Genomic DNA, 12,614 nt, shown 5'->3' with positions numbered 1-12,614 from the left:
ACAATGAACTTATGCAAGCTTTAGTATGCAAAGAATGCGTAGTGTGTTGAATGCATTAAGTGGCCATCTTATTTATAGGTGACTCCACTACCATAAGATTCTAGTTGAATCAATGTGCATGAATGTTGTCATTTATATATATTCAAATGCTGCAAGAGTTACATATTTGAATGATTAGTCCATTCATGTAAACTTATTATGACTGGTGTAACCGCATGAAGTTACTATTGATTTCGACTGATGTTTGAAACCCAAGACACACTAGACATGTGTTCAAATCGGTAATCTTTCAAGGGACATACTTAAATGATCGACCTTATGTGCATGATGACCCCAATGCGAAAATTGGATCATGTCTCATTGGTTATTGTTAAGGCTATTTCCACTAGATGTTTGTAATCCAAATTGATTTGTTACTCCCAAAAGATTTATTCCACCAATCCACCATAAGCAAAGTCAAGCCTCAAGCCCAACAACCAGACCCAAATGGTCAATATCCAGTTTTAGTCCAATGATTAGTCGGCGTATGCTTGTGCGCGTGTTTGAACTTTATAGGTTATCACTTGAATACATAATTATTGAATATTAAGGGGCTTCTTGGTACGATGGAATGGAATGACAATTCCATTCCATTTTTGTGTTTGGTAAGCACAAGGAATACAAAAAGAATGGAATTGTTATTCCTTGATTGATTCTATCCTTACGTTTGCAAACTACAAATAATATAGGAATGTAATGAAATATAAATAATTAATACTCCTATATAGATTCTATTAAAAAAAATATTTATTCAAAAATATTTTTACCAAATATTTTTCTTGTGCGTGCGCATATGTGGTGGTAGTGTGTGTGCATGTGTTGGTGTGCGTACGTGTGGTGGTAGTGTGGGTGAATTCAAATATAAAATAATAATATTTTATAATTTGGTTAAAATCTAATATAGAAAAATAAAAAATAAAAAAATAATGAAATGGAATAACCATTCTTTAGTAAAATGGAAGGAATAGTTATTCCCCTATGGAATGGAATGGTGATTCCAAATAGAATGATGCTTCCTATGGAAAAAAATACTACTACCAAGTAAAGGAATGCAATAAAAGTAGAAATTGATTTCATTCCACCATACCAAGTAGGCCCTAAGAGCATCCACATCCGTACTCTTGCCAGCGAGCACGGATGTGGTCCCGGCCCCACTTTTTCTGTCTGCTCTTAGGCAAGAGCACAACACTCACATCCGTGCTCTTCCGCAAGGACGAACACAAGGGTCTCATCATTCTATTATTCAATTTAAATAAAAATATTTCCACAAAATTAAAATTCATTAAAAATACCAGGAATAATATTACAAATTACAATAAAATTAAAAATTACATAATTAAAATCCTAAAAAATAAAAATTACATAATTAAAATCCTAAAAATGAAAATTACATAATTAAAATCCTAAAAAATAAAATTACATAATTAAAATCCTAAAAAATAAAAATTACATAATTAAAATCCTAAAAAATGAAAATTACATAATTAAACTACTAAAAAATAAAAATTACACAATTTAAGCGTAAAAATTCCCCCGGTGAAGACAAATCATCATCCGACAATACCCCCAACGTTCTTTGGAGACCCCGTATCATCGCCACATGCGATCGAAGTTGCTCGGGGTCATATTTGACCTATCGGCAAAATTCAGTTGGGCCAAAACCCCCCACAACGAGTTGGTGGGGGGTTGAGGTGGCACATAGGGAGCGGGAGCGGGTTCGGGATCGGGGGCGGATGGAGTCGCGGCGCGACGGCGGTTGGCTACCGCCTTCTTCCTTCCTTGCGGTCGGCGTTGGGAACCGCTCGGGCCGGCGTCGGGGCTACTCAAGTTAGCTCCGGCAAGTTGGCTAGCAACGTCATCGGAGCCGGCTTCGGATAGGGATACCGACCTTGACCGTTTGGAGGAGCCGCTAGAGGAGGATGTTACGTCTCCCCTATACTTCGGATGCGACAGCGTCTCCTGCCAAATGTTGAGGTACTTGAACGACTTGTAGTTCATGGATTGGTAGGTCGACAAGGCGGAACTTATGATGTCGACCTCGCTCCGGCCGCTCCCTGCCGACCGCTCTTCCTGGAGGTAATACCCCTGAAACTTTTGGATTTCTTCGTTGGCTCTGTATATGGCATTGCGCACCATACTCTCTGTAACACCCCGTAAAAAAAATTCAATTATTTATTCCAAATTTGTAGTAAACTACTTGATCAAATATTTTTTTCCAAACCCCATCACCAAAATCTCCACTCCCTAAAATCTCTCTAACAAACCAAATATCCAAAGAATTTATTAAATATCTCAACTACTCCATATCAGTTTCAAATATACAATTTATATGTGAATATATACCCCCAAACCATTCCACAAATTTTTACCTTTCCTCCAAATTCCTCCAAATTCTGAGATAGCAAAAGGAAAAAAATCGAGCAGCCTGTGAATCCAAATCCTCCCTGCAATCTCAATTTATTCTCCTCATTCCAAAGGTATAAATCCCTCCCCTTTTGATCTTTGTTATACATACCATATCATCACGCATCAACAACCAAACATTATTCAATCAATCGAACACCCGCAGTGATTAATCAGAAAATACGAAGGAACATAATTTGGTAAAGAGAACTTATCTGTTTGATTGTAATCGGGGTGTTTCGGGTTGGTTTCGGGGTTGTTCGGGGTGGGAACGAGGCTGTTTCGGATGGAATCAAGGCCGTCGGAGCGGCGACGCAGCGGCTGTTGGATTCCGCAGCGACGATGACAGACCGCGGCGGCGGTGCAAAGGAGAGGCAGCGGCGACAGTTAGTGAACGGAGACATCAGACGTGGAGAGAGAGTTGTGAGAATGAAGAAAACAGAAACAAATATGTTTGTGATGGCTGGGAGTTACAATCCTTAGAGAGAGAGTTTGACCGAGAGTGGTGGAGAATGAGAGTATAAAGTGGGCTACTCATTGGGCATCCTTTGTGTTATTTTGGGCTTCTTATTTTTCATTGGAGATATAGGGTGAGGAAATAAGTCTTGGGCCAGATTAATTAAATCATTGGGCCGATAATTTAATCGTGGGGAATTATTTATATAATTCTCGGAATAATTCAAAGTACGAAATAAATATAATTGCGAAGGAAAATAGTTGTGATAATTTAATTATACGCTTAAATAAATTTTGGGAATTTATTCCGACAGGGTGGTGGAAATACGAGGAGCCAACGGAGGAACTTTAGGCGGCCGCCGAATAATCGAAAATCGAGAAACGAGATAAACGATTTTAATTCGGGTGCATGCATCTTATTTATTTACTTGATTCATTGTGTTGATTTATGTGTTATTTAAATGCTAAAGGTGATTCCTTACAAGCTATTTGAAAACAAAACAGCGGAAAGACGAGTTGAGGATTTAAGAGAATGAGGTGGGCTTTCTTTTGAAATAAGGGCAATGCCCTAAGTATATTTTTATGTGAAAATGATATGAATATTTGTCATGCCGTGTTTTGTTTTAATCTATGGAACCTATCTGATGTGGCTTTTGCCATCAATGGATAATTGAATTCGGGTCTGACTAGGGAGCGAGTCCCTACTCAGGCTAGTGTACACCAATGGGGATCGTGAGCCGTCTTTTGGGTCGGCTGGTCTAGTGACTTGGAATGTGGCCACATTCCTTGTCATCAATGGATCAGATATGGTAGACATCTATGGGAAAATGACTGCGCAGTCACGAGGTTTACGATGTAAATGATTTTAGTGTCTTGGGCGATTTCTAAAGTTAAAACCCCAAGGTCACTCAATAGTGGCATGATAAATACTTTTTATAAAATATTTTCGGCATGAGTCCACTGAGTGCATCAAGTACTCAGCCCTGCATTTTCTTTTTAAAAAAATGTGTAGGTTGAGCGTGACGGATGCGGTGGGTGTTGAGCAAGACCGTTGAAGAAATTTAAGTGTGTAGAATGTGTCATGTCTTCACACGTGGCATATTCCTTCTCTCAAATGCTTCCGCTAAGTAGTTGTCATTTTGAGTTCTTATATCGCTGAGATAATATTCATTTTCGAGTTGTTGATTGTTGAGATACTCTGATTTTATTCGAGCTATTCCCATTTGTTTCGAGCTATGGTCGAGTTGTGTTGTTTTCCCCTTTCTTCCCCGCTTCTTTAATCCTCCCCTAGTCGCGATCAACCGTGTTTTCTATCCTTAGAAAATGCGGGCGTGACACTCTCGTTGCGCTCGATTGTTCCAGCCGGCCTGTTTTCATTGTACTGGCGACAGATGCGCCACCAATAATGATCGTCGGATTGGTTTGTGCCAATCTCCGGATCTTCGGAGATTGACAAGAACGCTTTGAACAATTTCTCCATCTCCGCCGGAGTGTACGGTGTGCGGACACCGCGAGTAGGAGGAGTCCGAGTTTGGGAGGGGCCGCTCGACCTTGCTCTAGGCTCGGGTGTCCACCTGTATTTCCCTTCGGGGGCATCTTGGTCGTCGATCGGGTAATGCCGGTAACCACCCGGAACTTCCGAACCTTGGGTTTGATGAGGGGTCGAATATTCCGTTTCCGGACTAGGAAACGGTTGTGAACCGAACCAATCGGGGTTCCAACCGTGGGAGCCCGGGAGGTGATCCCCGTGGCCGGACATTGTTTTGTTGTAAGAGTAAGAGTGAATGAAAGATTGGATGAGAATTGAGAATAAAAATGAGAGAATTTGGATGATAATTGTGTTGTGTGGTGTGAATTTTTGGTGTGGAAGTGGGGGTATTTATAGATGAAAATGTGTATTTTTGGGGGAAAAATTGAAAAATAAATTAAAAGTGGGTAGAAAATGGATATAATTTTTTGGGAAATGGGAAAATATTTTTTTAATCAGATTTTTAATTAAAATCTAATTTTTTTAAAAAAATTAAATTGTCAACGGCTATGCCGTTGGCCAATCACACGCTGCCACGTCGCATGCTCGTTGGCACGGACGTGCTCGATGCATCGAGCAGCGTCGTGCCAGCGGCGGACAGCGTCTCCGTGCTGCTGGCACGGATGGACGGACGTCGTCCTACTCGCCGTTGTGGATGCTCTAAATACTTCACAAGCAATGACAAAATTATCTCAAATGGAGTACTTCATATGGGATTAATAAAAGACGACAAAATTATCTTAAATAGTTACTTCATATCTAATGATTAATGAAGCATCATCTATAAATGTGATAAATTAATTTATCTTTGTAATTTAAATTTTGGTCACTCGTACGGTTCGCTTAAACAACATTGACCGGGGTCCCGACAAAAACAATTCACAGTTCTTAGGGGCTTCTTTGTATGATGGAATGGAATAAGGAGGGAATGAAATGGAGATGAGAATGGGATTGGAATTCCATTCCATTCTTGTGCTTGGTTAATGTAAGAAATACAAATGAAATGGAATTGAGTAGTGTGTGTAAATTATGTGTAGTTTGTGTGGTGTGTGCAATGTGTGTGGGGTACACGTGTAAGGTTGTGTGGGTGTGTGTATATGTGGTGTGTGTACGTGTGGTGGTGTGTGTGTATACATGTGTGGTGGGGGCTGTGTGTGTATATATGGTGTTGTGTGTGTGCATGTGTGTGCTGACCCCCAACCCGTAAATAAGATCAAAATATAATGGGGTTTAGGCAGACCCCCAACCAGTAAATAAGATCAAAATATAATGTTCCGACAACATGATCTTAGCCAAAAAGTGACTACGATCGAAAATAAGAACATGAAAATGTAAACCAGAAGTCCCACAAGCCAGGATCCTCCATGTTATCAAGGCGAAAAGAACTGCTAAATAAACAAAAAGAAGCGATAGGTATAAAGAAAGATAAACCATCATGAGCTCACGCTCACTCCACATCTCTACGTCGGAAACGGAAGTTAGGATATCCCAGCTGGTCCATCCTAACGAGCGCCTTCAGGTACCGAGGCGCAGAGATTGGATCAAAGTATGTAAGGGCAGGGGTCTGGACCCCCTACCTGCCAGAAAGTCTGCAGCCCGGTTCCCTTCTCTGTAGATGTGTGAGAAGCGAACGTGCCGCTGAGATGTCATGCTCCGGATCAAAGTCATATGATGTCTAAAATCTGCGGAGCCAAGATGTCCAGAAGATAACAAACTAACCAGAGTTGCTGAGTCCAACTCTATCCAAATGTGAGTAGAGAGCTCCATAGCCATCTCCAAACCCCGAATCAGAGCCAAAAGCTTCGCTTCAACGCTTGATGATGCAGATATCGGAGCACAGAAGGCCCGCAGAAGGCCTCCATCAGAACCACGAACCAACCCTCCCTCCCCTGCCTCCAATGTCGATGTAGAGAATGCACTGTCTGTGTTCAGCTCCACCCAGGGTGCATCAGGGGGATGCCATAGAACTATGAGCGACCGCAGAACACGCTGTCTGGGGGAGAAAGGCATGAAATCAACCAACGGCGCGCATCCCCTCCAATGATTCGGGACGAGCTTGCCGGCCAGAACAGGCACATGCAGGTGATGAGTGACCTGCCAAATAACATGTGAATGACGAAAATGACGACCACCATGTTTGCAGTCGTTCCTCTCCATCCAAAGAAACTAAGCAATCAAACAAGGAACCAGAAAACTAATATGCATGGCGGGAGCCCTCTGGAAAGAGGACCTCCGCCAGTGACCTAGTCTAAGTGCAATATCAGTGCTCGTGTGAATCGGTGTATGCGAGGAAGGAAACCAGGCATCGAAATACTCCCATGCAGAAACCGCCTTATAATACTTCTCCCAAACGTTAGGTCCAATATTTTATGTTGCTGAACGAATTTGCTCCAAAAGAAACAAATATATGTCAAATTCCATTTTCAAACAAAAATTTAGCAAAAACATTATTATTTTTATGCTTCAATATCTAAACTTCAAATACAAATTTCTATGATTCTATTAAATCCGTAGTCATTCTTATGCTTCAATAATAAAAGTCTTATTATAACTGTCATTTTTTCTCTTTTAATCAGACATCATTCCATGAAATCATGCGTAATATATAATAAAAATACAAAATACACCTTTTAATCAAATACAGTATTATAAAAAAATATGACCATACCAATTTTAAAACTATTATAGGAAATAGGTTTAATAATCACATTGCACAAACTGTTGAAAATTAAATAAAAAATTACAAATTATTTAACTACATTACACGAGCTATTGCAAAATTAAATAGAAACACCAATTTTAAATAACACAAAATGAAAATTAGAAAAAATAACAAATGAAAATGAATATAGATATAATCATTATCCTCTCCCTCTTCCAGATCTAGTCGCCTTTTCTCTCTCTCTATAGATCTATAGATATGTATATAATCGTCATCCTCTCTCTTCCCAAATTGATCGTCTTTTTCTCTCTATATATATATATGTATATAATCATTAGAGCATTCACAACCGTGCTCTTGCCAGCGGCACGGTTGTGGGCCCGGCCCCACTTTTTCTGCCTGCTCTCTGGCAAGAGCACAACACCCACAAGCTGTGCTCTTCCGCAAGGACGAGCACAATTAATTTAAAATTCAATTAAACAATAACATTTCCATAATAATAAAATTCATTAAAAAAATCTAAATAAAATTACAAATGACAAATAAAATAAAAACGACATAATTAAAATCCTAAAAATTTAAAATTACACAATTAAAATACTAAAAATTAAAAAAACACTACTCGTTGCCGAATTTCGCCCACATGTGGTTGATTTGGTCTTCTTGTAATTGAATGTGGGTTCGGGTATCGCGCATTGTGTGCCTTGTCTCGATCCTCTGGCCAACCGTCGTATGCTCACCTCGGCGTGGGGGAGACCTCGCTGTTGAGCTTCCGGCTTCATCCTCGTCGTAGAAGCTAGCCGCCCTCGGCCCTTCGTCGGCTATAATCATGTTGTGTAAGATAATACACGTGAACATGATGTCGGTGATATTATTCACGTACCACAGCCGAGCCGGGGCCTTCACTATGTTGCATCTGGACCTGTTTGGAAGAATTCAACACGTGCGGACAATGTGTTGACAATTCGCATGAACAAACGCTTTGACATGCGAAAACGGCGCCTAAAGTAATCTGCCGGAAACCGCGGTTTGTCGGCAACGAGCCTTTCGTGGGCTCCCTCCCGGTCACGATGGATGTAGCGGCGATTTGATCTAGTTCGTTGAGGAGGAGGAGCGGGGGTATTCGCCGCTACATATGCTTCGTAAGCGGCACGATGTTGTTCGTAGTATTGTTGTTCTTCGCGCTCCGCTTCCGCCATAATAGTTTGTATGAGAATTATGAATGAGAGATGAATGAGAGATGATTTGATGTGATAAATGGATGATGAATGTGTGTATTTATAGATGATTTTGGGGGAAAAAAATAAAAAAAAATCAGAAAAAACGGGAAAAAAACGGCCATATTTTTGGATTTGGAAAATATTTTTTTTTATTTTTTTTATCATTATTTACAATTAAATACCGATTTTTAAGTAAAAAAAAATTGAAGGCAACGGCTATGCCGTTGCCCAATCCCGTGCCGCCACGTCAGTTGCTCGCTGGCACGGCGCTGCTCGATGCAGCGCAGCGGCGGCGGTGCTTCGCCTTGCCAGCGGCGCGGACGGCGGTGGCGATCGTCGCCACCGTTGCGGATACTCTCATCCTCTCTTTCTTTCCAAATCTAATTCTCTCTCTCCCCAAATCTAATTCTACGGCGGTCAGAGGATATCAAATTCGCTGAATTTGCAGAGGGTAGAGATGGAAAGTTAATATCTATGCACCGCGGCAAAGTCAGAAATTAAAAAATGGGGGCACAAATTATCGTTAATATATATAGAATTTTTTCGATGTTCGTGACATCAGAAGTTCGAAATAATCAATATTTTCAATACGAAACGAATCTTTTATGATGTTTAAATGTTATCATAGAAAACATCAATGAAGATATAAATTATACTAACAAATACTAGAATACAATAATTCTTTTCTATATTTTTTTTATTATTAGTATAATGATAGAAGAAAGCAATTATGAAGTGAATAGAAATTATGTTCCAAAAAAATAAAAATAAAAAAAAAATATTCACATTATGCTTAATAAATAGCAAGAAGAATGACAAAGTTGCATAAATAGAAGAGATAAAAAAGAAAAAAATAGTTGAGAGAATAAAAATGATTATAAAACGCTATCCATCGGAATCGAACTCGGGACACATTGGATAAGTGACCATGACTCCAACCAACTGGATTACCGAATACACATTTAAGTTCTTATTTACATATATTATAATAGTTAATAGGAAAATTGATGGGGGAAGGGGGGGGGTCAGCCCGGATTACTTATCTCCTGACTATTCATCCTGGATTCAATCTCAGATTGAGCCAGAGGTATAATATTACCAACCAAACATGAGTTTGATCTAATCTTGAGACTGAATATAGGCAACCGAACGGGGCCTATGCGGATAATATAATATTGTATTGACTGAGTTAGTACTCACCAAATATAAGTTACATTACATTAAGGGCTCGTTTGATACGTTGGTTGGGTTATGCACAGATTAGATATATATGTTATTGGGCCTATTGGGCCTATTTCCCTACTCTAAAAGTTAAAGAAATAAACAAATAAACTATTACTCCTATTCCCTACTCTTCCTACACGTACACAGCCATTCCACTCCTATTTTCTCTCTCTTTGTGTCATCTTCTACAATTCACAAAACAGAAACAATCTCAACCCCCATCTCTTTTTCCTAAACTTTTGTATTATCATTCTCAAAACTCTCTCTCTATGTGACAAAGACTTCCACCTCTCTCTCTCTAGTTCTCAAATTGGGAAAACAAAGCCAGGCAGCTCCATCTCTCTCATTCTGCTGTCTCCGTTCACACACCGCATTTGTCACTCTCACGCCAGGCGTCCGTTTGGAGTCCCGAGAAGAAGGTGCGGAAGAAGGAGGAGATCGGGTGGCGCGACTTGTCGGCGGAGGAGGAGGCGGAGGACGAGGAGGATGAGGTGGAGGAAGGATCGTCGTCGGAGATCACGCAGTCGACGCGGACAACGACGTTGTCGACCTGGGGAACAAGCGAGTGGAACCGCCTCGAAACGACGCAGCATCGCCCCAAGTGCTTGACGTCTCCGATTATATTGAAGATCAATAGGATGAGCGAGTCCGGCAACCGATCGAAGTCGTCCACCGCTCGGGGGTGGATTTTCCGGCTCAGATCTGCTCCAATCGAACCCATGGTTATCGGAAACAATCAGAGATCCTCCGCAGCCGTAATACCCCCAAAAAATTGGCGGAAAATACACGAGAATCGGAAGGTAATGGCGATGGGGGAATTAGGGTGGGAAATTTGGCGGAAAATACACGAGGGGGGTTAGTCGGACGAATTAGGGTGGGAGATTAAGCAGGTGGGTGGAATTTGGGGGAAGTGAGAGAAAGAGGAGGAGGAAGAAGAGAATGGCGATGGCGAGCTGTTTTGGTGTGTGTTGTGCGTGTTGGGCTTTTGAAAAAAACAAGGCCCATTATAGTTTTATATCAAACACATGAAATATTCAGATATATATCCATATTTGGGCTTATCTTAACATAACCATAGTATCAAACAAGCCCTAAACATAAAAGCATTCGTATAATTTTCCTTCTCTTGAACTATTTATCATTCTCGCCCAATCATTTTCCTATATATACATAATACATCAACAAATTCAAGTATTTTTTCGAGCCAAATTTTCCAATAAATAATAAATTGCAGACTTAATTCAGCCTGCGAACGTGATTACTTCACCTTTCCTCTTTGCTGCATGACTTATTTAAAAATTTGTTGTTAGTTAGAAATTAATCATTGAAGTTACAACTTTCTTGCAAGAGAATCATAAAATTATGTTTTCAATTGAAAATATATTCATTGAATCGAAAAGCAGGTAAATCAATGGATAGTTCCTAAACTATATTGTAAAGCGAGTGTTGTTTCGGTCTAGTTATTGCAAATAACAAAAAAAAAAAGATTATCCAAATTTAACTTTCATCCTATTATTAATTATTTTTGTGAATGAACAAATAATTTTAAAAATAGCCTATCAATGAATTCGAATTTGAGACACTTGATCTCATGTATTGACCATATTGTCAAATTTGTTCAATGTATTATACTAAAACACTGTAAATTCGAATATTACAAAACAATGAAACATCACTCACGATGACTCAACGAATTTGATAGTGTTAATTATACACTAAATAAAAATGTAATGATATTATACAATGATCTTAATATAGCCTTAAAATTGGATGTCGCATTAATTGACAATTGACTCCTATAATCCTATACAAAACGATGGTTTATTTTTTCAGTTATAACATCTCCAATAATTTACACTAAACTCAAACACATTTTTCAGTATCCGGTTACACCAAAAAGTAGTTTTACTCCAACCATTTACACCAAATTCAAAATTTACACTAATTTTAAGTTTTTGTCTCACAAATATTTTGCAATAACATCATATTTGATGTTGTTTCATAAAAAACACCAAAAATAGGTTTGAGTTTGGTGTACGGTTAGAGAAGATTTCTACACCAAAACTCATTTTTGGAGTATGGGTGGAGATGTCTTAGACCATCTCCAACCATTTACACCAAACTCAAACCCATTTTCGAATATACAACACACCAAATAGTAATTTTACTCCAACAATTTACACCAAATTCAAAATTTACACCATTTTTGAGTTTTTGTCTCGCAAAATTTTTGCAGTAAAATCATATTTGTCGCGCCGTGTAAGGTTGATTCCGACGTGAGTTAGGGACATGGCCCAACGGCTGATCATACACCGAGACCTCGTTGAAGGGGCGTTGCCTTGGTGTCTCTCGATAGACAGGTGGGTCCCAACAGGTAGGTCGGCGCTTGGGCGGTGATGGCGAGTACATATCTAGCTCGTAGGATGAAGAACGCTGATATGCAGTGGTCCGACGGGTCCATGGTGGGTCCCAGTTGTCGCGACGACGAGTCTGCCTTGGCTCCCGGTTGAACGGTTGCCGTGCTAAATTGTCCAACCGTCGATCCAAGTTGTCGAAGCGAGCATTCAACTTTTCAAACCCTAAAGTGATTGGGTCGACAGAAGACTTCCCGGATTGATCTCTTTGGTCCGGTCGATAGTCGCCGGTGTTGGGGTGTCGCGGCGGGCAGATCTGCAGCGCCGGCGTCGCCCCCCTCGTCGGCAGTTCCGACGTATATTGGCCATGGTGTGTTGACGTCATGAGTACGGTGGAGTGGATTAGATGCGGTTGTGATGGTAGTGCTGTGGCTGAATTTTTTTTTTTTTTTTTTTTTTTTTTTTTTTTTGGGAAATATAGATGAACGAAGATGGAGGATGAGTACCTCAATGAGAGCACCAGTTGTTACGGACGTTCTCCGTAACGAGGCCGGATGGCTAACTTCTCGGAGAGATAAGGTGATCGAACCTTCGACGTGCTCGAAGGAAAGCTCACGAATTGCTGATTTTCGGACGTTCTCCGATGAACAACAATTTGGAAACGAAATATGATATTCTTGTTACTCAAGACAAGTTTGTGGAAAATAATATATTCATTGAATGAATAA

General features: G+C 40.1%; 1 protein-coding gene across 1 annotated transcript; it reads right to left on the bottom strand.

Annotated features, from left to right (window-relative positions):
- Positions 1 to 5,941: 5,941 nt before the first annotated feature.
- LOC121800625 lies at positions 5,942 to 6,583 on the bottom strand. Its single transcript, XM_042200153.1, has one exon. It carries the CDS (start codon positions 6,581 to 6,583, stop codon positions 5,942 to 5,944), a length of 642 nt encoding a protein of 213 aa, XP_042056087.1.
- Between the last annotated feature and the right edge of the window lie 6,031 nt (positions 6,584 to 12,614).

Source organism: Salvia splendens, chromosome 4, assembly GCF_004379255.2.
Source record: "Salvia splendens isolate huo1 chromosome 4, SspV2, whole genome shotgun sequence".
Classification (NCBI taxonomy): Eukaryota; Viridiplantae; Streptophyta; class Magnoliopsida; order Lamiales; family Lamiaceae; genus Salvia; species Salvia splendens.
Note: the sequence above shows the minus strand (reverse complement) of the source record. Positions and strands in the feature narration are given on the sequence as shown.